General features: G+C 34.3%; 1 protein-coding gene across 2 annotated transcripts in view; it reads right to left on the bottom strand.

The window, feature by feature from the left end:
- The window catches only part of KYNU (kynureninase), a 110717-nt gene that overhangs the window by 55960 nt on the left and 28784 nt on the right, over positions 1-25973 (bottom strand). For both annotated transcript variants that reach the window (XM_042952391.1, XM_042952392.1), the window contains exons 4-8: positions 23310-23392; positions 15074-15135; positions 13448-13519; positions 12113-12187; positions 9416-9562 (exon numbers count right to left, since the gene is read on the bottom strand). In XM_042952391.1, the coding sequence (XP_042808325.1) occupies positions 9416-9562; positions 12113-12187; positions 13448-13519; positions 15074-15135; positions 23310-23392 (439 nt within the window). The remainder of the gene's footprint in view (positions 1-9415; positions 9563-12112; positions 12188-13447; positions 13520-15073; positions 15136-23309; positions 23393-25973) is intronic.

Below are 25973 nucleotides of genomic sequence, written 5' to 3'. Positions count from 1 at the left end.
AGCCCCATTTAGATGTGAAATGAAAATACGATTTTTCATAAGGTATTTTCCAGTGATTGCTATGTCAATTTACATGGCAAATTTCTCAACTAGATTTACTTATATATGTAAATTTACTTACCTACTGAACTTGATAATATTTCAGAGGAGTCAATAGGATAATTCTTGAAGATATCATCCTTAATTTCTTCCCTTGAAGCTTATTTTTACGGACAATATGATAGTAATATTCTTTGTTCACCACCTTACTTAAGATAGATTATTTGCTAAGAAAATGAATATTTTGTCTTCACTCAGCTGAGGTTTGATATTCTTTTTTTTATTTTATTTTATTTTTTAATGTTTATTTACTCTTGAGAGAGACAGAGACAGAGTGTGAGCAGGAGTGGGGCAGAGAAAGAGGGAGACACATAATCCAAAGCAGGCTCCAGGCTCTGAGCTGCCAGCACAGGGCCGGACTCAGGGTTCAAACCCACAAACTGTGAGATCATGACCTGAGCCGAAGTCGGACACTCAACCGACTGAGCCACCCAGGGGCCCTGAGGCTAGATATTTTTAATCTTGTTTGCATAAATAATTTAAGTGATTAAAGGAGGGAACAGTGAAGAGGACATTAAGGGAAATCTCTCATATTTTGTTGGGGACTTTTTTTTCTTTTTCTGCTTAGAGGTATTTTGAAATTGCACTTTCCTTGCTGTGAGGCACAAAATTGCCTTTCCATTCTTACAGTGGTCAGTGAATAAATTAGAACTAGTGTATATATTTCATGTTGAAACACTTCCATTTTCCAGTTTAACAAAGACTTACATTACTCTTCCTTTGATTAATCAAGTGGTATGAACAATGGGATATTGGAGAAAATAGCCTAGGTTTTAGACAACTGAAGTATTTTATAAAATGCATATCATCTACAAAAAATAAAAAACAAAACCCTAAGTGTAATATCTCATTTGGAGTTGGGGGGGGGGGGGAGCAAAATGTTTGAATAAAGCTAGATCCAGAGAAATAGTTATCTACCATGGCTTTGATGGGAGTGGCCACAGAGGCAACAATCCTGATTGGCAATGAGGAGGCTTGCTTTTTCTCAGATCTGTAATTCTAAAATAATGTCTTGAACCCAAAATACTCCCTTTTTTTTGAGAATTAATCTGTCTTTCTCACACAATCCATCTAATGAAAAACTTAAAACCTCTGATGAAAACTTCTTAGAAAGAACTCAAAATTTTTAGATTCTTGGGTCCTGATCCTCATCAATATATTTTGACTTATTGTTTGCAGGATCCAACCTGGATGAATTTAAGACTACAGATACAGTTCACTATGTATTTCTGAGTAGAATAATCCTTCATTATTCCCAAAGTAATGGATGTTTAGTTAATGGGACATTTCATCTCATCTCTGGCCTTTTTCCCCTTTTCTCTATTTCTATGTGTATATCTACACTATCGTCTTTCTTTTATCCTTGGATTCTGTGAATAGAACCAAATCTGGGTGAAACAGCAGGAGCTCAGTACAGATGCTTGATTTCTGATATTTATATAAAACCTGTTTTTAACATGACTGAGAGAATAAAGTTAAATAAAAATGATTTCTATGAGAGATCTGAAAAATATTTCATGTAGCACGAAATAAGTCTGGTATCTGGTACCCCCGTGTTGAACAGTATCATGATAGAGATTTTTCAAATTCTTGTATAAGCAACTGCAATTGCCTCTTAACTTCTGTCCATGCTTATCGCATTCCTACTGATTCCTGTAGACAGGAAATTTCTTTTTAAAATTAAAACAAATTCTAGTTTCTTTACTGTCTAGAAGCTTTCAGTGGCTCTCTGTGGGTCTTCAGGGAGAAGCTCAAGATGTATAATAAAGCTCAATAAGCCCTTCTTTACCTTTGTCTGTCTTATAGATTCCTTTCTTATCATACCCTTTCTAACTGTCCAATCTTTTGTACAATCAAATTATACTAAAGTATTTGCTTTCTGGCAATCCAATCAATTTTTTTTCTTTTTTCTCTCTTTTTTTTTTTTTTTTTTAGTTGTCTGGAATGGCCCTGCCACAAAACTAGGTACCTAGAGGGGATTTTACCTGGTTAATTCCTACCCATAATTCTAGAATTGTCTCGGGTCTCATCTTCTCCCAGAAGGTCATCACTTTGACACTCCAGACTAAATTAGGTGTTTCTATTTGGACCTCCATTACTATAAGTTACTACTTAAATATTTACTGATAAAAAGAATGAATACAAGAACCAAATGCATGTCATTCTACTGTAGAGAGTATAGAGACATGATTCTCCTTATGCACTAATGAGAAGATCATATTAGGTGAGCTCACAGTGACTTTAATAGAATAGGTGTATTCATTACCATTTCTAGTAAAGATTAATTAATATTTAACATTCTAATATTAAACTGTTTTGGAAAAGGTTAATTTTTATGCATAAAAATTCATACAACATGCCAATTTATATTATAGTTATATATACAAACATATTTTGTACTAATTTTTCCTAGCTGATCCATTGCTCAAATCCCATGCAAGTATTGTTGATATTATTCTATCATAATTGTCCTTTACAGAGTTGATGCCCGATCTCTAATAATAGAAGCATCTCAGCCAAGCTTTCTGTAGAATTTTGAGGCTTGGTCAATCATTTGTCTCCTGATAATTGTTTTTAATAAGAATTTAGCCCTTCCTGGGGCGCCTGGGTGGCTCAGTCGGTTGGGCGGCCGACTTCGGCTCAGGTCATGATCTCGCAGTCCATGAGTTCAAGCCCCACGTCGGGCTCTGTGCTCAGAGCCTGGAGCCTGTTTCAGATTCTGTGTCTCCCTCTCTCTCTGACCCTCCCCCGTTCATGCTCTGTCTCTCTCTGTCTCAAAAATAAATAAACGTTAAAAAAAAATTAAAAAAAAAAAAGAATTTAGCCCTTCCTTAAAGATAAATGGATAGTTTGAAGAGGTGATCATTTATATGTGTGTTGTTTAGATGTTTCAGATTTTACTAAGTGATGTTAAAGCTAAACTATGTCTTTCTTCTTAGGAATGGTGTTTTCACTTATATTCCGGCTTATGTCTTACATTATTCTAGATCCAAAATTAATTCCTTTTTATTCAAATTGTTTGGGCTCTACTAGTGATTATTATTTATTAATAATTTAAGCAGCTTATGATTAGGTCTAAGAGATGTTTGTACTCATCCTCAGTGGAAAGTGACACAGGACAAGGTAGAAGCTAATAAATTAAAGTGCAGGTTTGCAAGATTTAGTTTTTTTAGCCATCATTTGCATTTCAATTTTCAGTAGGCTAAAAGAAAACTAACATGCTAGAATGCATAGAAGTATAGTGAAATATAGTGTAAAAATGTGATAAATAAGGGGATCAATCATTCATTGATTGAACAAATATTTATTGGCACCCACTGTCTGCCCAGCACCATGAGTTCCAGTATGTTGTAGGCCATTTTATATGGCATGGAAGAGAGAAGGTGGAGTATAACCAGTTAGCATTGAGTTTTTTTAGGGATACAATTATTACAATTTCTATTATTCATTACCTAACCTTATAAAATTTCAATCTAATCTCTTGAGTCTTAGCCATGTTGTTTAGATTACTGTTTTGTATTCCAGTATGGAAGTGTCCAGTGAGAGTCTTTAGTTTAAAATTCTGAATATTTCACTTTCTGTCTAAGGATCCATTATTTCTTTTTCTGGTAGATTGGATATTCCAATATGACTTTTCTCATATATTGGTAATTGCTAACATTTACTTGAGTACTTACTAAGCACTAAATACTAAGTGTTGTGAGAATAGTAATTTGTTTAATTCTCTTGGGAAACGGGCATTCTTACCTTCCCCAGTTATTAATGGAGAAGTGAAGTGACATTGATAAGTTCATTTAGACAGCCAAACTATGATAGAAAGTAAGGGAGAGACATAAATGCAAGACCAGGTCTGACTCTGTCTCCACTATCTAAACTTTTTATTAATGCAAATGCTACCCTGCACCTCAGAATAAGTATCCTACTCCATCAGCAAGACAAAACACCCGAGTTCCAGGTGTGGCAAAACTAATAGCTCTTATTCTTGAGTGCACAAATATAGCTCATTTCCCAGAAATGTCCATGTGCTAGCCAATGTAATGTAAGTGGAAATAAATTTTGTCATGGTTAGTGCTTTTAAGAAGTTCGTATGCTCCATTCGCATCCTTTTATACCATTCATTTGGCTGAATCCAGACGGAGGCTCCAGGGTATACAAGTCTCTACTATAAGACCATAAAAGTTAAAAATTTCTTTACTCATGCTCTTTTCAAGCTACCACTTCAGACACAAACTTGAGTCATTGGAAACCTGGATCACTTCATGAGAGAAAGTGAATTCCTGGCCGCTGCATGACAATAAAAGGACATCTATCACAGTGAAAGCATTTATGGCTTTATTTATTTGTTATCAAGACCCAGTCTACCTAATATACCAAGAATTTCCATTGAAAATAACCTCTATTTGTTACCTTTTTTTTATCCTAATCCAAATTAAGAAATTACAATTTATGGGGAGTCCATTCATTTCTCCAGATGATCCAGAGATTCTCCCTTTATTCTCTCTCTTTATATTTCATTATGTTGCCTAATCAGTTTCCTGTGAATCATTTTCAAATGCTTTGTGAAATGAGGTAGAAAATAAAGTAAGAAAGAAATAAAAGAAAGGAAGCAAAAAATGAAAAATTAGGAAGGGATGGAAGAGGAAAGAGTAAATAAGATTAAAAAAAAAAAATGCCCCATGAGGGTGAAAATGGGAAATACTGTGGGTTGGTAACTCAAACTCTTTCCCAATCCCTTTTCCTTAACTTCTTTCTACTATAAGACCATAAAGGTTAAAAATTTCTTTACTCATGCTCTTTTGAAGCTACCACTTCAGAAGGCAATGAATCATAAGCAGAAATCTGCTAGCTTTTTCTGGGAATAATTTTGCACTTTGGATGAAAGGGATAGATTAAGCTGCATTGCTACTTCTCCTTCCTTCCTTCTCTCTGCCTTAAATAGAATTGTGATATCTGGATTTGGGACAACTGTCTTGTGACCATGATGTGAGAAGCCCAAGAAGAAAGACAAGAGAGCCCTGGAGATGCCATTTAGACGTTACTCAACTGCTTACTGCATCCCAGAAGGCTTCTAATTCAAATCTTTAATCATGGGGAAAAGAAGTTCCTAATTTTTGGCTAATTTCCCACAGGGATTTTGTTTCTTAAAGTATAAAAACTTCATAATTGATTTAGGAATATTAAAGAAAAGACCAGGGGCATCTGGGTGGCTGTCGGTTGAGCGACCGACTTCGGCTCAGGTCATGATCTCACAGTGTGTGAGTTCAAGCCCCGTGTTGGGCTCTGTGCTGACAGCTCAGAGCCTGGAGCCTGCTTCTGATTCTGTGTCTCCCTCTCTCTCTGCACTTCCCCCACTCATGCTCTGTCTCTCTCTGTCTCAGAAATAAATAAACATTAAAAAAAAAAAAAAAACTGGAAAAAAAAAGAAAAGACCAAACCTGAGAGGATGTAATTAAGAAGTGATTGGTTGAAAAGGCACAGAAGAAGAGCATATTAGAGTTGCCTGTAAAGGTCCAGAAGGGTGGTGGCATGAAATAGTAGGAACATTTTAGGGGGATACAAACTAGAGCATGCTGACTTCAAAGTGCACGTAGGATTTCCAGGTTTAAGACACAGATGAGCATAAATAAACATTTTTGAGTGTGGGAGTACCCTGTAGTTTCACTTGGCAGTGAGAGTGGAACCTCGGCAGTGGTTAAAATCTCTAGGGATAGTAATTCAAAGGACAATGGGGAACAATTACATTCAGTGGGTGTAGAAAAGAAGAAATGATTAGTAGAAACAAGTAATAGAATATGAAAATTTAGAAATAGAGACGTAAGACAGAGCTCCAAAATAGCGGGTTGGCCAATAATATGAAATAAAGTAGATAGCTTCAAAGAAAAAATAAAAATGTATCTTCAAATTAAGATCTATTTTTGTATGCTGACCTTCCCTTATAATGTGATTCTCTAACCTGATGTTATGTTTAATTTTCCTTGGCCTGCCCCACTTGTCACCACCTCAGGCCTTCTCATTTAAGAAAAGCCTCAGCATCTGAAATTTGTTACATGAATCAAAACTATAGTATCAACTGTTCTTTTGATTCATTAATTATTTTTAATTTTTAGATGATCACTAGAAATCTTGTATTTTTTCTATGCTTCAAAATCAATTTCTATACCACCTACAACCAAATAAAAAAGACATAACCAAATATAAAATTGGGCAAGACACTTGAACAAGTATTTCATAAAAGACAGTACTCATGCAAAAACACATTTGAAAATCCCAACCTCATCAATAGTCAGGGAAGTGCAAATTAACACTACAATGCATTACCATTGCAAACTAATCAGATTGGCTATTGGTGAGGATGTAGAGCAGCAGACACTCTCATACCTACTGATAGGCATATATACCAAATTGATATAACCCTTTGGAAAGTTGGTTTTATTGATTAGGATGGAACATATGTATACCTTATTTCCAAGATTTTCAATTCTAAGTATATATACTTAACAGAAATCGGTGTGAATGATTACCTAAAAAAATATACGAGAATGTTCAGAATAGCATTTATTGCAATAGCCCTCAAGTAGAAATAAACTGCAAATATCTGTCCTGATTAGAATGGAAAACAGGGGCACCTGGGTGGCTCAGTTGGTTGTGTCCGACTTTGGCTCAGGTCATGATCTCACAGTTCGTGAGTTAGAGCCCTGTGTTGGGGTCTGTGCTGACAGCTGGGAGCCTGGAGCCTGCTTCAGATTCTGTGTCCGCCTCTCTCTCCATCCCAACCCTGTTTGTGCTCTGTCTCTCTCGCTCTTTCAAAAATGAATAAACATTAAAAAAAAGTTTTTTAAAAAAAGAATGGAAAACAAAAATATTGTGATCTATTTCATACACTATAACAATATACTGAAATGAAAAGAAAAACAAAACTACTGCTACCAAAAATCTCCACAAAATTACTGTTACATACAACACGAGTGAATTTCAGAAACATAATAGTGAGCAAATAAGACAGATACAAAAGAGGACATATTAACATGTTTATAGATGGACAAAGTTAATATGAATGGCTACAAGTCAGGAGTGATACCTTTGGTGGGACCTTTGGAAAAAGGCACAACTAAGAATTCTGAGTGGCATAAATGTTCTAGAAGTTTCTTAAAGTGGATGATGATTATAAGGGTTCAGAATAACTCAACAAGCCACTTATTTATGATGTGTGCTCATTTTGGTATATGTGCAATTCCTGTCCCCACTTTCCTTTCACATGATTTTGAAATAAAAACTATTCTTGTTGACTTTCATTGTTCCATCCCAAGATCATTTTGGTTCCTGCCATACTTCATTTCTGGAAACTTTCTTCTTTTTTAAATCTTATTTAGCCATTTCTCACAGTGACTCTTTTATGCCATTTTTTTCCCCAGGATTTCCTAACTCGTTTTTGACTGACACCTTTAATTTTCTCTCTGCCTTTGTCTTCAGCTTTATCTTCATAGACCACCCAAGAGAGCTATGTAAGTGTACATTTCAAATAACTTTTCTCAACATCCATTGGGAATGTGGGAAATTGTCTAGCAAGAAAGAGTATAAATGAGTGTTAGAATAATTTTGATAATGGATAAATTGAAGTCTACTCTGTCACCATTTCACTCGCATAGTCTCTGTCACTTCTGTGCAGTTACATTTAGATGGAACTGCTCATTCCTACCTTCATTTGACTGAAAGCTCAATGAGAATTTCATGTGGCAGGCATTTATTATACTTTTTAAGTAAAAGAAAGCCTGAAAAATACCAAGAGAATGGTTTTAGCAACCAAAGTGGCTAAGAATGAGAATTACCTGTGGCACCTAAGCAAACAAATTTATTTTGCTTTTAAATGGGAAATAAAAGAAAATATATATCTGAGCCACCTTCCATAGGTTTGTATTTGTTGAGGTCAGTAGAAGGTGCGAGGGTTCCCTAACTAAACAGTGGAATGTGTGCAATACAGTGGATACTTTACATTCTTCCTTCTCAACACTGGATTTATGAAGTGGGTCCTGTTGTCCCAAATTAACACTTGTGAAAGAGGCTCAGAAAAGTCAAGTGATTTGCCTGAGATCATATAACAATTAAATGACCTAGTTAAGGTTTAAAGCTCAGACTGTGATTCCAAAGCCCGTGGTCTTTCTTCTCTATCTTCCTGCCTCATTTCAATGAAGGTTAATGAGACATGCATGTACACTAAGGGGATCAGGGACTGCTGGTTACTCGCATAGCACTGAAAAATATAATTTTTTATTGACCTCTCTTTATTTTGGTGTTTAACATTTAAAGCCTAAATTAAGAAGACATTATCTTTATATCTTTCGTAATGCACCACCTTCACAGTTATCCATCAAACCAGTTGGAAGCCGTGGTTGGAAATTCCTAGAGATGGCGGATAACGGTGCTAAATTTCTTTTCATTAGTTCTATTCATTAGCTTCAATAACTGAATATATTAACTAGACCTCACACATATATTAATCCCATAACTTGTTAATGTTCAGAAGAAAATTCGATTGTCACCTTTTTAAATGCATAATTTCATTGCTGAATCACATAGAACTGTTATGTAAGGATTTTAAATACAAATTGTAACTGTTGAACATTGATCCTCTGATTTCCTTTTTCAGGCAAACAAACACTAAAAACGCTTTTTTACAAACACTTATATAAAAAGATGCAGTTTCAAAATAGTAAGCAATTTAAGTGTGATTTAGTAATATGTATGGAAAAATTCTCGTTATTGGCAGGATAATAATTTCTCAACATTCTTAAGAACAAAGTGGCTTTTTAAAAGTACACTGTGTAAAAATCGACTGTTAATTTTTATTCTGCATCTCCCTTTCTTTGAGCACCTAGGGTTAAGTGAGAACTGAGTTATATTTAGAATGAGTTATAGCATGACAAAGTAGTAGGGTTGTGTTTCGAACAATCTTGGCATATGCAGTTATTTTCTGAAGTATTCTGTCTGGTGCCTGGTGATGGCGTAACTCAGTACAAATGACATCACCTGCATGCAGAAACCTCACCTGTCTTACTGATTAGAGGGAGAGCAGAAGGTAGTAAGGAAGTGAGGTCATAGAAGTGACAAAAAGAGGTTTAAAAAGAGATGCCTCAAGCAAAAGACTACAGATTTTTTTTTTTAATGTAAGACTTACTGTGTTGTTTTGTTTTGCTTTTAACTGTTGAAATAATTTTACATGGGTGCAAACAAAAAGATTTCACTACAATGTGCAGTTAGCATACTTCTCAGTAGAGTGATTTTTTTGGGCAATGTGGGAAGGAGAAAATGATGTGCATACCTTTGCTTGTCCAGCTTTTGTGATGGCAGGTATATTAAAGAGCTGTCCAGTGTAAAAATGTACCCCACTGAACAGGATCACTGCAATTGAGTCTCCTTCCTTTTCAATTACTTCAAGGATATCCTCTGTTCTCAATGTTTCTTCCCCCTAAAGTCAAGTTAGACACAAATTACACCAAATCCACAATAATAAATTTATCACTTCAAATTTTCCAATCTAAAATTCACTTTGATGGAGCACCTGGTGGCTCAATCAGTTAAGCGTCAGACTCTTGACTTTGGCTCAGGTCATGATCTCATGGTCCTGGGATCAAGCCCCATGATAGGCTCTGCACTGAGTGTGGAGCATTCTTCAAATTCTCTCTCTCTCTCCCTCTCTCTCTCTCTACCCCTCTCCTACATCTGTGAGTATGCAGGCTCTTTCTCAAAACAAATAAACATAAAAAAAAATAAAATTCACCTTGAACTTTTCCCACCTAAGAACAATCAAAGACAATTTTTTTTTCAGATTAATGGTCTTCAAAAATCTGACAAGAGAGCAGAATTTTTGTATGGTTTTTGTTATAAGAAATGATAATAAAATAATAAAAAAATGTTTATAAAGTAAAGTCTTCGCAAAACCCTACTCACTTGAGTTTTTTCTTCAGTTTTTCAATTAATCTTCAGTATCTCCATACCTACGAATTGTTTTCTCCTCCTTCCCATCCAGTAAAATATCAGAAAGTACTAGAAGTCCATGAAATATTAAATGGCGAAAATTTCTTGAAAATTATTATTTCATTTATCAACCTATCACAGTATTTTTTCCAGGATAAAAAATCCTTATAGATCTTTCATCTGAATATAACCTAATCAATATTTTCTGTTACTTTAAGGAGAAACTCTCCTCCACATTGATCTAAGGATCAAGATCCAAAAATGAAGGGAAATATCAATAAAAGTCAATATTATCAAGGTTAGTTTTCCCTACTTCTCTCCAGCTAAGACTAATTATTGCTTACTTAGAGAAAATGGCTAATTAATTTAGATTTGGTCTTGCAAACAACTTGAGCAAAAAGAAATCAGCTAAATAAATACAAAGTATCTACTTGTCCTAATCATTCTTAATCATTCATAAAGTTTTTATGAATTTTCTACTGTGCTAAATCTGACATAGTTTTGAAGTCAAAGTATAATTAACTCCATTAATATCTGAGGGAAACTCCTTAAGGTATTCATAAATTTTCCTTCAGTTATTTTAATTTTTGGTAACTGTTGCTATTTGTCCATTACTATTCCCATGTTAGGCACATATATATCACAAATACAGCACACACTTTAATTTCTACTAGAAGCTTGGAACTTGTTTACAAAATTGAAATCTATAAAAATGGTATCGATGCTGAAATCTCTAAATTGTTAACTGATGTATACTTTATATGTAAAAAGAATGATTTCAGTAATTGTAAGAAAAATTCTAAGTAAAATTAATAGCATGGTAATCCAAAACCTTTTTCTGGGAAGAATCTAATATATTTGTCCACCATAATTTCAAAAAGAAGATTAATAAAAGTATTATATATTAACAATCTATATATTTGAGGATTCAGTATAAAGCAAATAAGAAATATATTTTTTAATGGCAGAATGTGGTTCTCTCTGATGTTGAATTTCTCTGATCTCGTAATGCTAAAGAATGCTCCCAAGATTATGATTAACTCATGAGGTTCCACAACACTTGTCTCTCTTAACATTAAAACGTCTGGTAAATTAGTGGCTATATTCATTTTTAGTAGAAATTAGCAATTTTTATATGAGGTATGAAATAGATATGCTGTCACAGGTATGAGAACTTTCTATTCCATTAATCTATTGCATGTTGGCAAATAGAACTAAATGGAGTAGATTTTAATTTCTCAAAGTATTCTGGATTGAAAGAAATAATTGTTCAACATTGGCTTAAGAGCCTGGGAGCATCATTTGTGAGACCTACCATTTATTCTGTGTAGATCTCTTGATGCCAAATTACACAAGCTACAAGGTTCATATGTCAAAGTCTGTGCAACTTAGCCTTACATACATCTCTGTTAATGTAAAGTGCACAGTATTTTAGATCGTAAACATATGTCAAACCTGATTATGTGTTTCCTTTGTTACCTGTTTAAATATGAAGGTATTGCAGAGAGATAAAGTAACTATCTCAAAGTCCCTTGCCCGATAAGTTGATGGGTCTGGGATTTCTGTGGAGTGTATTAGCCAGGCTGAAAAGCCCAAGTCCTTTCCACTAAACCATATCCCTCTTTACACCCGCTTTGAGTCAAGCACAAAGGACAACATCTGATACTTAGAGTAAAAAGAGATATTTCAACAAATATCATTTTAAAGGCATCCATAAGCTATGGAGCTTGAAACTGAAAATGATATATGTAATTTGCCATCCTTTCCATCTCACTGAAGAAAATGAGAGACTCTAGTGGTATTCAAAGGAAAATAGTTTGCTTGTAACATGACTATCCCTTGAAACATGAAAATAAATACACTTCTGAGTTAATTCTCCATTGTAAGCAAAATTAGCTAACAGTAACAGAAGTATAGGTCTTTTATATTTTCTTGAAAGTTCTATTAAAGTAATGAAAATAATAAACTTTTGAGGACACTGAAGAAAAAAATCAATCCCAAATAGAAGCATAATGAATATTTATTTATCTTTCTCTCATACCTCTCTTGGCTTTACAATCCGCATACTCTTCTCAATGTTAAGTCCATGTAGTTGAAGCTGTGACTCAACAGCATACTGGAAAAGAAGAATGATTTATTAAATCAAGTCCAATGCACAGAAATACATTAAAATAACTCCAAAAAGAGATAATAAAATGACAATAAAAGCACACTATTACATTAACTTTAAGGTCAAGGTTAAAAGTGACTAAACAGAACACATCAGAGAAGAACTGCTTAATATAGTTTATACACAGGAATCTGAACATTCCTTGAAGCACTACATTTTTCATCTAGACTTTAGGGTGTTCCAAGTGGTTTTTAGAAGATGTTTTGTCACCTAACTTAAGTCAAAAATGGAGCTTACAAAATAACCAGAGTGAGTACTGTGGACTTGCTATGTTTGAACTAGAGTATAAAAAGGGCTTACCCTAAAAAGAAAGGCTTTACCCTAAAAAGAGTAACTAATAAAAGGAAAGAAGATCAGAAATTTCCCTTCCCTGAGCCTACAGGATATGAATGGGAACAGGAAATTACAGGGATCCTGAATTTTTCTCAATATTAGGGTTTTCATCCTTTTTAGTGAAGTAATGGCTATTAATTTGATTAATAATGTCAATAATATATAATTATTAAGCAATAATTAATATTAGGGTTTTCATCCTTTTTAGTGAAGTAATGGCTATTAATATGATTAAATGACTTAAAATTACAAGATGTGGGTTAGAATAGTTAGCAGTGATAACAGAAAGACAGAAATCAAATTTGCCTAGCACTAAATCTGAAACACGCAATACACTTTTAGTTGTGTCTCTGTCTGGAACAATCAAATTTCTTAAAGTAGCAAGATTTAATGAACAACAAAAAAAAATTTTAATCTTTAATAAATATTTTTTTCAATAATAAAGCAGCAATAATTATGCTAGCATGCTATCGACAAATACAAGTTTATATCCTTATTCTATGTAGCTGAAGGGGTAAGCACTGGGGTATGTATTGATTTGATTTCATAAAATAAAACAGCAACAAGAGTTAATAAAACATTTATAACTGCACTTGATTTAAACCAGCAGTTCACTCAATGTTTTTAAAAAGACTAATAAATCAATGTTCCCATTCAATCCTTTCCTCCCCTAACACATGTTTTACTTGAACAGAAGGAAAAAAAAAAAGCTACATTCTATATTTTAAAAATGCCTAATCAAAAGCACTTGACAGATGTTTTTATTGTAAGGTTACTTGAAAGAGATTAGTGAATAAACATTCAAAGCAGGCAAATGGTGTGCACCTCTAGGAAGAGTAGAAAGAATATAAATATAATTTGAAGAATCCTTACATGATCTGAAGGGAAGGCTTTGGCTTCCAAAAGAATCTTATACCGTTTTGGTGTAGGCTTAAAAAATGATAGCTGCAATGAAATGGATTTATTGAGAAAAGCATTAATGCACAATTTATACCTGTGTTCATTGTATACCACATTACTTAATTACACATCTCCAGCATTACTTAATTACACGTCTGCATGCCTATCAAGGGTACCTTTGCCAATTAGCCTTATTTCCAATGAATTACAAAAAAGATAAAGATATTGTTCATTACATTTATCAATGGAAAAGCAAATTTGGGAGACAATGTGAATCAGATAAAAACAGATTTTCAAACTTTACCTAAATTTTAATTGATAAATTGTATTCCTAGTGCTTTTAATGGTGATTTCTCTATCATGAGGCTGAAATATCATGTTCTATATAAATCTTATTTATATTGATTTATCTTAGGCTGTTGATTTGGTTTCTGGTACATAATATTTCCACTGCTTTATGATTTTATGAGATTTTATTTTAGGTCCAACTAAAAGTACCTCAGGCCTGACATGAGACATTTGGCATTTTAGAGGCACCAGGGAGAAGTGGCTTATTTGTTCAGGGGGGCCTTTCTTTTCCCCCCACAGTTCCTAGAAGATAACAATAACAACAATAGCAATGGAATGATTGCTGCTGTTAACTCAGTGTTAATCATTGGCCAAGTGCTAAAGCAATTTTCACATATCACATTTCACCCTCGTGTATACCTGCAAGGTAGGTACTCTTGTTCTCATTTTCACAAAGGAGAAAATGAAGATTTAGAAATCACTAAAATCTTGTCCAAGGTCAAACAGACATTAAGTTACTTAGCTAAGAATCAAACCCCAGGGCGTCTGACTTAAAACTATGCTATTTACCATCATGTTTAACATAATTCATGAACATGTCCCTCTGGGGATATTTCATAATCATTTCTTCATTTCATTAAAATAAAATATTAATACAGTCATTGTGCACCTTGGTTACATAGACATGTTTCCAAAAACTTGCTTAAAAATGAAAATATTTTTCAAAGCATCAAGCAGTTACTATAGGCACCATATTCCAAATCAAGAATATATTTGACATCGTAAGGTATACATATTCATTAAGTACTTAGGCAGTATGAAACACTTTAAATACAGTAACTCATTTAAGGTATTAGATCCCTTTTCTCCAAGCTAGTTTTATTTTTTAATTCTTTTTTAACCTACTCCTCCAAAATTAATCTACAAAAACATAGCTGATCCATAATCCCACCCTGCTAACGTCCAGCATACTGGAAAACTCTTTCTGAAAACCTCAGTGTTTGCTGGCATTTGTACATCATTGTTTTGTGTGCTTGCAAGCAGTTTTGCTTTTAACCCACTGTGACTTTTATTCCTTATGTTCTGAGATAAGAACTGTTCATCATTTTAAAGCTCTTAGCAAGAGTCAACTCTCCCATGATTATGAAGAAGCCTTTCTATCATAGTCCAGCATTTCCTGGTAAAAATGAAAATAACCTCACAACTTATTTTTAAATAAGTAAACCACCAGATGCTCATGAATTAAAGATAGAAAAATGTCAGATTCTACAAATGAGTGTATACTAAACATTGGTGGGAAAGGAAACTTACCAGTAGAAGATGTAAATTAACAGTCAAACCATTCATTAGGGCTATTTCTTTCTGATTGGCTCCTGCAGAGTAAACATATCATAATTTAGATTTTTCTATTCATGCTAAAGTTACTTGGAAAAACAAAGTAGGAAGGCTTTGCTCCTTCATCCTTAATGCTTTTAGAGATAAGGACATATTTGATGTGTCATCACAAAGAAATGGAAGTTTTCCCGCTTGACTCATTTTGCCAAATGATATCTGGACTCATGCACATAGCTAGCTAAAATTATATTTACTTTTTGATATAGTAAATAATAGCAACAAAATAATGAAGCATTTGCTTTTTCCTGTAAACTAAAAATGATTTATCCTATTATCAGGTAGTTTACCAAATTCCCACAGAGTACATTTTTGTGGTAAGTGTATCTCGAAAGAAATCAAGGCCAATCACAGGTTTAAAGCTGGTTGTTTCAAATGTCCAATTAAAACGCAACTTTCATAAAGACAGCTAGTTTGCCAAACATAATTCACTGTTATTGCAGTGAGACATATAGTAGTTTATAAGACAAAAGAGCTAGGAAGCAAAATACAAAGACCTAAATAGCTCTGGGATTTATTCATACACACCGAGATACAAGATAATTAATATAGATAGGTATCATCCGATGGAGAACAAAATTAATATATCCACTACACAATCATAATCTGATCTCATTCTTAGTAAGGAGGGTTTGAGTGCTAGAAATAGACCCAGAGACAAAACATATATTGGATACTTAAGAACTCAGAGTAATACAACAACAATAATAATACTTCCTTATTTTTAGTTCTTATGATGTCTCTTAAAAGCAATTAGACCTGTGGAATAGGAAAAATCTATTTAACCACCACTGACAAAAATGGGTGACTTAATGTTTGTAAAGCTGTATCAGGTGTTAGAGAACATGTACAATACAAATCCCATATTTCATATCCAAAGAGATATTTCTGTTAGAGTTCCATTTTAAAAGAAGAGACAATAAGTACAATAATTAATCTAATTTATAGATAGATTTTAGGATAAATTCACTTGAGGAGAGGCCACTAGAAATAAGTTTATAACTTAGAAATTTATATTTCAACACAGTCATCTAGTCAAGAAAAACTTTATGTTGCATTTAGCAGATAGATTTCTCCATTTGATCATTTGATGTGCAAGGTTGGTAAACAATTGGTTAGAGAAATATCCCTGGTCATTTGTTAAGGTGAACAGTGTCTGAAGTCAAGGGTCAGTGAGACCAATCTCATTCTACATTCCTAGCACTAAATAAAATTTGTCCTAGACATACAAGATAGATATGAATATGATAACCTTATGTTGCATATAGTGGCATATGTCTTCTCCTACAATATGAAAATCTTTTGGAAATATGTAAGATAAATGCTGCCAGCTTTACTATATTTGTTTCTTTGCATTATGGTATGACTTTTTACTGTTATTTCTAAAACAAAACATTATCTAAGATATCTAACGTAATATTATCTTTAATTCTCTGAAGCTAATTACATGCATCGTTTCTGAAAACCATTTATTTCAAAAAATATTTTGGCAGGAAAAGTGAAAGGAGAAAAGGAAGGAAAAGTAGTATAAAGAGAGAGGAGATTTCATAGATACAGAAGCATCTGAAAGAATGTAATGAGAAGAAAAAAGAATTCAATAAGTTAGTTACCACAAAATGAAAACAAAGAAATAGAAGAGGCAGGAAGGGAGGGAGACTTTCTGATGAAGTTTAGACATCCTATTTTTGCTTAACAATTACACTCTGATTAAAATGACTGTAGATTTCTTGAAAATTTTAGTCCTCTAAACAATACAGTGTTCATTGTGGAAAACCTAATTTTTTTTTTTTTTTTTGTAAAGAATGTAATGAACCGTTTGTGCTAGGCACAATTAATGTAGACATACACTTGACCCTGCTTCCAGCCCACCCCAGCCCCCACTTTCAATGGCATACTAATGGTTGGATCAATTCTTTGTAAATAATCCCTCACTGTCTTGAATAATTTATCTGTCAGGATACACAAAAATTACCTTATCTTAGAACACTCCAAATTCAACCAAGTACTCCACAAAAAAGATCTCCTCACCTGCTAGTGAACTTTGTGAAGGAGACAGTCTATTTAATGCGTGTGCATATGTATGCAGGTATATGTGAGGACGGTGCAAATATTAAAGTTTCAGAACATTAATGGAAATGTTTATTTCAAATATAACCTAAAAGCACTGAAGAATCAAGGGTTCTTAACATCAAAGGACCACAAATCAGACTTTTTTAGCATATTTTTAAAGGAAAATTTACCTATTTGACCTATCTTTTGATTAAAATTGCATTTCTGAAACCAATAGTTGTTCTTCTAAGATATTTCAGTATCATCATCATGCCATAAGAAAATTTTAAAAAATTAAACAAACTGAAATTCTTTCAAGATGGTTTTCCTTGTTCTTTTTCTTTTTCCTAAGAGCTTTTTTTGAATTAATGTTGACACATCAAGAACTATCCGCATTGCAGGGTAAAAACATTTTTAAACTTCCTAAAAGCTTATCAAGATTTGAAAATCTTTACTTTAGAAGATCACCCTCTCTTAGAAAAAAAGAAAGTTTCAAGATTACATTGGGAAGCATTGTCTACATACATTATCAACTCCCTGTAAGTCAAATATAGGAGGCTGATGTTCATTACCAACATTTCTCTGCATGTTTCTAATTTTAGTTTAATTTCAAATATTTTGCCCAGAGAAGATGATAGGGCCCCCAGCTGGTTAGTGTTTAATAATAGGATTCATGATGGATCTCCTACCTGCCATCCATGTTCTGTATAATTTATTAAGCAGATGCAAATATTATTGTGGATTTGCTTATTTATAAGGTTTGTAGTTAGGCTAACTCTCAGAACTTTCCATCCTGTGTTTCAAGTAGTAAATTCCTGCCGCCTCTGTAAGTAGCTAGTGCATGGTTAAGGATTTGTAACTGGAGACAGCTTCCAGGGATTATTGCTTCTCAGAGGGTCAACCATGAGTTTCATAAAGCAAATTTATGTCCACATTACAACATTTTTATAAGCTGAAATGCATGTATCTAGCCCTTTGTGATTTTTATGCACCCAGGGAAGAGTCGGCTTAATAATAATACTAATAATATTCTTCAGCAATTCTATTTCTAGCATCTTGATAATATGACATTAATTATAAGGGGAATTTACTCCATGTTTTGCAAAATTGTTGGCTCCATATAAAATGTTTTATTAATAGTTTTTCTGCTCAACTGAAATTGGAATTCTTTTCTATGTCTATGAAAAAATATAGGTGCTAATTGTCTCCTCCTCCTCTCCAACTACTCTATCAATTTGTACACGTAATAATTTTTATTACCCTCCTGCTACTTCTTTTAGGGAGATTTTATGGTGAAATAAAGGCTGTGGTTTTAAGAACCTGGAAGATTCCATCATTGCCCCAACTATACAACTTGTCTGTTTGCTCATGACACATTTAGGTAGCTGGGCAACTAGCAAAAATAAATTTGACTTCCGCTGCTCTTTACTGTGCTTACCATATAATTATTTTAATTATTTCATGATTTATACAACATCTACTTCCAACCAGGATTTGAGGTTTCTTTGGTTACAAAGTGAGGGAGCATTATAAAAAATAGCATTAGAGTACAATATATGCAGATGAGAAACAAACAAAAACTGTTAAATGTTTTTGTTACTTCCAATTCAGTCAAATTTTCTCAGAATTTCCTAGGAATCAAGGCAAAAAGGGAACCTGGGTGGGATTTGCAACAAACAAGATAAATACAAATATATGTAAAAACATTTTCTAAAACGATCTATTCCTAATAAAACAAACAGTGTGAACTTATTCATTTTTCAACTTGTCTTAAGAACCATTTCTCTAATATACACAACTAAAAAAAGTAAAGAAAATTGAAGGATAATAGTGACTAAAACTTTTTTTAAAAAAGTACCAAGTTTTAAAAATATCATTTATAATACACATTTGTAGACACAGTCAATTCATATTCCTTTGTTCAATAAGAAATAGTAGAAATATTTCTCCTGATAAAACACAAATTGTAGAGAACAAAACAGACATGTAATAAAATCACAATTAAACTAAAGATCACCTTCATTCACTGACATTTCAAAAGAAATTTTACAACGTATTTGTCATATGAGGCTTGAGACTTCAATAAGACTATCTACCTTATGTAAATCATTTATTATATAGACTTATTATATATAATACTTATAATATATACTAACAATCATATATCTATAAACAAAATACATAATGTTTCTTGAGCTCCATGTCTACAAACGTGACTGTGCTCATTTCAAGAAGTAATTGTTATCTTTTACAACCCATATCATTAGGATCAACTGTCTGTAATTCAGTTAATACAACATTAAGGACAAAACCACAAAAAACAAAGAAGTTTGTCCCATATGTGTGATAACTTTGTATGGTATTTCAAAGACACAGAAAAATCCATAAAAGTAGAGTTGATAAATATATATATTTAATTTTTTAATACATTCAATCCTTTTACTTGTCTAAATAAATCTGACTAGTTAGTGGGCTTTTTTTTTCATTTTCCTTAGTAATTGTAATGAGAGGTGGCTCGTTTAAAATTTCAGTGATTGTTCTGATGCATTTGCTGGGCAACAAAATACTCGCATATTTAATAAGTTTCAACAGAGCTATAAACTTTTAAATGGTCAAAGGAAATCTTTTTGCAGGGTTTATTGGATTCATAAATAAATCTCACAAAATAATATTACCTTCCCACTTGCCTGGCCTGTATATAAATATCCTAACTTGTCTTTAGAGGATGATAAATATTAAGCACAAAACAACAGGATTAGAATGCAGTTTATGTTCTGAAAGCAAACCTCGTAAAGAAAAAAACAATCCACAGCTAAAGAAAACATATATGCTCAGGTCAAATTAATCCAGGATTTCTTCAGTTTTTTTTTTTTTATTTCTATGTTAGACATTTGAATGAATATAATTAGCTTCTTAAAAAAATGAACCCATATGGAAGCATTATTAAACAACGATTTAACACATCCTTAAATATAATCAAAGACTTTCCTCCATCAGAATATACACTCCTCTGGATAATGCTGACACCTGATCAAGTGCTCTGTGTTCTCAAGGACCTGATTGGTCTGGTAGGAGATGTTAGGTTATCATACCTGCCCTGGCTGACCAATATTCTGCCCATGGGTCCCAGCCTCAGGCATTGAGAGCTATGCAGATTCACCCCAGGGCTCCTTGCAAAGGTCTGGATTCAAGCCCTGCACACTCAGCCTGTCTCCTTGTGCTGCCTCCAAACTGTGTTTCCAGGCTTCCAACTGCTACTTTGTTGAGCAGCGGAGGTATTTCTGGTCTATAGAGATTTCTATTGATTTTTTTTTTTTTTTTAGTGCTGCTATAAGTCTGTAAATCTAATGTTTTTCCTATCATTTCTATGTGTTAGGAATAGAAGGGATCCCTTTCAGTTTGTACTTAAATCTGTTATTTTAAATGAGAAGTCAATATTCTGATCCTATAATATAACCACATAAAACAGAAATGTATATGGTATAATGATTACTCAACAATGGCTAGTAGGAAATAGCACTTGCTTTTGCTTGCAACCCTTCTATTTGTTTTCAACTTTATGAATATGTAACACTATTTAACACAAAACTAAAAATAGATTTTCCTTAGAAGTCTGGTAATTTGGGCTACATCACACATGAGTGTCTTTTCCACTGTGCATGTGATGGGGTTTGCTGTAAGGTGACCCTATTGAGCCACTGTATTGGGAAAACTCATGTTAGAATCTTTAGGTTGTCCAAATATCACAGAGAAGATGTTAGTAGTTTCCTGCATAGATACTGGATGCTAAGTTAGAACAGAGGTAGGTAAACATTTATTTAACTCTTCTGTCTTCACCAAGGAATTTGTTATAGACTAAACTGTGTCCTGCTGAAATTCCTATGTTCAGGCCTTAACCTCCAGTGTGACTGTATTTGGAGACAGGGCCTAAAGGAGGTAATAAAGTTTAAACGAAGTCATAAAGGTGAGGTCTTAACCCAACAGGACTGATGTCCCTACAAGAAGAGAGACACCAGAGATCTCTTTCTCAATGAGTGTGCACAGAGGAAAGGCCAACTGAGGAGGACACAAAAGGCAGCCACACACAAGCCAGGAAGAGAGTCCAACCAGAAACCAATGCTTGGATCTTGGACTTCTGGCCTCTGTCTTGAACTGTGAGAAAATGTCTGTTGTTTAAACCACCCAGTCTATGGTATTTTGTTATGGCAGCCTGAGCAGAGTAATATAGTATATATATCCTCCCTTTGGAACCTGCTTTTCCCTTCGCCAGAGACTCACCCAGCAGTCCCCGGGGGGAGGACTCACCTGACAGCATGGAGTGGGCAAAGGGAGCTGGCATTCTAACTGAATTTTAAACAGACTTACAACACATCTCTCTGTTTTCATCCTATTTTACTCACACTTTTAGAGATGCTTATTGTAATTCCCAAACTTTTGAAGGCTCTGCAGTGTAAAGCAGGTGGCTTTCCATTTTTTGCCATTGAGAGATTAAGATTTGGTTAATTTAATGTTATTTTGCAAAAGCAGTTACCATTTGTCCACCTGCTATCCAACTCCCAAAATGTTGCTATAATCTCCTTTGCTATTCTATTTGTTCTTCAGGGTTTACACTTTTTTATTTATTTTTTTAAATTTCATTACAAGTTGTTTAGTGAGAATTCAGTAAAAAGACTTAAATGCATGTTCAGTCCTCTATCCTTAACTGGAAATTACCTCTGTTTTGAAGCACTAGTCCCAATGTTTGTTTTGTTTTGTTTTGTATTTCTTTGTGTTATGTATAGATTATGTATATATATATTAATTTTACTTTTTTTTTTTGGTATCTTCCTTTAATGGGAGTCCCATGAGGATACCTCATGGGATAAGGGTGTTGAGTATTCTTACTCACTCTTTTACTTACTCACCATTTGTCCTCAGTGCCTATCACAAATCCTGACAGACACACAGCAGAGGCTCAATAATTATTTTTTGAACAAACTATTCCTCAGGTTTACATGGTGTGCCAATTGCCATAATTCTTTCAGGTGTAAGTCTTACTTTCTTCACTCTAATTCTACTTTGTCCCAGCTCACATTGCTTTGGTTTTCTGATCCCTGACCAAGATACAATTGGAATGAGGCAATAAAGATATTTTTATACTTGTCTGTAGAGGAGTGAGGTTTGAAAAGGCATTATGAAAGTTTGAGGTTTCCTCCAAATAGTTCCAAATAATAGCACTCCAATTGTTTAAATATCATTAATTTTTTGTTCAATGCCATAAATATCATACAAGATTTCAAGCAATGCTGAATATTTAACCCAATTAAATATTTTTTTTAATTTTTTTAAAATTTTGTTTATTTTTGAGAGAGAAAGAGACAGAGCACGAACAGGGCAAGGGCAGAGAGAGAGGGAGACACAGAATCTGAAGCAGGCTCCAGGCTCTGAGCTGTCAGCACAGAGCCTGATGAGGGGCTCAAACTTGTGAATCAGGAGATGACCTGAGCTAAAGTCAGATGCTCGGCTGACTGACCCACCCAGGCGCCCCCCCACCCATTAAATAACTTTTTTTCAAAATGTTAACATATTCACCATCTAAAACTTTCCTTGAATATTACCTAGAGTACATACAACTCATTTTAGGAAACACATAAACCAAAGAACAGCATCAACCGTATTATTTCTAATAATTCTCAGATTAACCTGAAATTTATCACCATGGATCAAACTGAAACAAGCCAAACCCTGCTTGGCATTTTAGGATTTTAGCATGTAAAGGTTAGTGTTTACTTTATCATGTATAATGAAGTATTAGAAAATTTAAGTTGATTTTTATGAGATTTATTTAATTACAAATAAATACAATGCATGTGTTTTTTATTGGAGAGTAAATGTTACTGTTAAAATACACAAGAAAAAATAATAAACTATTTTACTTCTGTACTAAATAACCCAGTTATGTTCTCTATAGCCACCACGTCTCAAAGGTATCCTCACTCTTTACCTTACTGGGTTAAAATAGAAAATCAGGATGTTCTTCAATAAGATTTTTACTTTATAATCTAGGTTTATATCTAAATGGTAATGCCTTTATGATTCTTTTGGGAAAAATCCATTTTGTACTTACCTACAATGTCATTCATAAGGCCTAAAATAGTCTCATCTCCTGTAATCCAAGGACGTTTCCCTATCTCATGACCATAGGCTCCCCTGAAATTGGAAAGGGACATAAACATTATTAGTTTGTTGGAGGATACTTGAGACTGCCCATGTACTATTCCATTTTTTTTCTCTATTTTAGCATCTAAGATGTTCCTTTTTCTTCTTTATTTTGAAAATTTCAAAACTATTTGAACATTCTACTTGTATACCTGTAAGCATATAGTAAGTAGTATCTACACTAAAACATAGCTACTATTTTTTGAGGCTAAAGATTAAAATGATTACGAATTCAGTTTTTAAATACAGCTACAATCTGTAAACTAAATAAGAGTGTATATAACATGACTACACTCATGATGACATTTTAAGTAGATAAATAAACTTGGCAATAATCAAAGCAAACACTGTATCTTGACCTGTTTTCTAGCAATTACATCTACCATATTATAGCTCAATTTTATTCTTCTAGTAAGTAAATATCCCCGTTAGACATAATGACAAAACACAAAATGCCTAAGAGAACTTTAACTTTCAAGAAGTTTCCATTATATGAGGAAGGCAAATACTTTTGAAATACACAGAAAGGAATTGAAACAAAGAATCAAGGTGGGGAGTGACTTCATGTGCTGTTTCAAACTTGTGCCTTAGGGAACTCTGAATTAGACTGTCCTTAATTCTTTAGGAATCTAAAGACTGCATAAAGTTGTAGGAAAGGCATAAGCATGTATGTTTTGTGTAGTGCAGTCTGTGCCTGGATCTATGCTTGAAATCCAGTGAGCTGGCAGTGGTGACGTGGTAAACCTGCTCTCAGAGGTGAAGGGGGGCAGAATATGTCCCCCCGAAACATGTCGCTGTGGTGTATTGATTATCTTGAGCTGCAGGCTTAAAAAAAAAAACTGCTAATACAGGGAGAGGTTGTCCCTGAACTCCCTTATCTGCCTGAAGACAGATCCCCAAAAGGAATTCAGCTGTCATCAATCCCCTCCCTGGGAGTTTCATCAACCAGAAAAGATTGACTCTTGTCACAGGAAAGGGGACTAGAAGTCAACACCACATCCAGTTGGGCTTTGTCACAATCTATTCTATCTTTTATCTATTCTCCTAAGGGCTCTTTCATCTTTCCTGAAAATCACTTATTCTCTCCTCTGTGGCCTCTCCTCTTATCCTCCTCCTCTTTCCCTATTAAGATAGGATTTAAGCCTGAATTCTAAGTCATTGCGAGGAGTTCTTTTCCCCTCGCACGTGTCTCCCATGTGTGTAAGGTATACATGCTAATAAATGTGGGGTTTTTTTCTCTTGCTGATCTTTTATTATAGGGGTCTCAGCTAAGAATTCAGAAGGATATGGGGAATTTTTTTTCCTCCCTGAAAGAGCAGTGAGGTAACAAGAGGAAAGGACCCCTGTTTTTAGCTTTTGTTGATTTGACGGTGTGAATATTCCCTGTGGTCCATTTCTTGGCATCCACAAAATTCCTGAATATTTAATGACTGGTTTTCATTGCCTGGTCACAGCCAATTCCAGGTCACCACTGGTTATGACACTATATGTATTAGAATCTAATAAGGGGGCGCCTGGGTGGCTCAGTGGGTTGAGCGGCCGACTTCAGCTCAGGTCATGATCTCGCGGTCAGTGAGTTCGAGCCCCGCGTCGGGCTCTGTGCTGACGGCTCAGAGCCTGGAGCCTGTTTCGGATTCTGTGTCTCCCTCTCTCTGACCCTCCCCCGTTCATGCTCTGTCTCTCTCTGTCTCAAAAATAAATAAACGTTAAAAAAAAAAAAAAAAAAGAAGCTAATAAGGCCTGTAAAAGCAAAAGTAAATGGGTGGCAATATGTACCTTAAAGGATTGCAATGGAATAACATGTAACACCCCTTTTCTGACTATTCCCTAACGTAAATCTAATGCTACAACTCCCTTTTTGGGCATGTGGGTTACAATGCAGTTTTTAAACTAATATTTTGATTACCGTATAAACTGACACCAGGGAAGAGGACTTTCTTTGAGGATAAACAGAGACTGTAAGAACTGAGGAGGAAGAGAAGGGCAATTGCTAGCTATTATTATTCATATTATTATTAGATAGCCTGCAGCTTGCCTCTTCTTGACTTCCAATATAAATGCTAAAGACAAAAATCATTATCATTAAATGGTAGTTAAAGGCAGATACTTGGATCCTTTTTTATTTTAATCACACAGAGCTCCATGGCCTTGCTGATAGCACAATACATCTTATTACATTTAGGTAGTAAAATTCTATGTTCTGCCTCAGAGAATTTATATCTCAGAATATTATGCCACCTACTTCTCACTCTGGTAGACACCGTGGCAATAATCTTTAAGAGTATGTTTCTTCCTGCAATGCATTTGCCATCTCCCCCCCTTTAAAATATCACACACAGAGACTGCTTCTTCATTTTGTCAGTCTACTAGCCTGGGGTAGTGAAATGTATTTAGGAAGTTGTTACCCCAATAAACTCCAACTAAAGTGGCCTGTCTTTATAAAGAGTTGATGTAGATTACAGTGAAAGTTTAAACATATGTATCAGAGAAAACGATGATATTGCTCTCATTCAAAACTGCCTAAAATACTTGCAGCACAGTTGGAATGTTCTTTTACAAGTGCTGGAAAGGA

This window comes from Panthera leo, chromosome C1 (genome assembly GCF_018350215.1).
Source record: "Panthera leo isolate Ple1 chromosome C1, P.leo_Ple1_pat1.1, whole genome shotgun sequence".
Classification (NCBI taxonomy): Eukaryota; Metazoa; Chordata; class Mammalia; order Carnivora; family Felidae; genus Panthera; species Panthera leo.
This window is presented reverse-complemented; position numbering and strand designations above follow the sequence as displayed.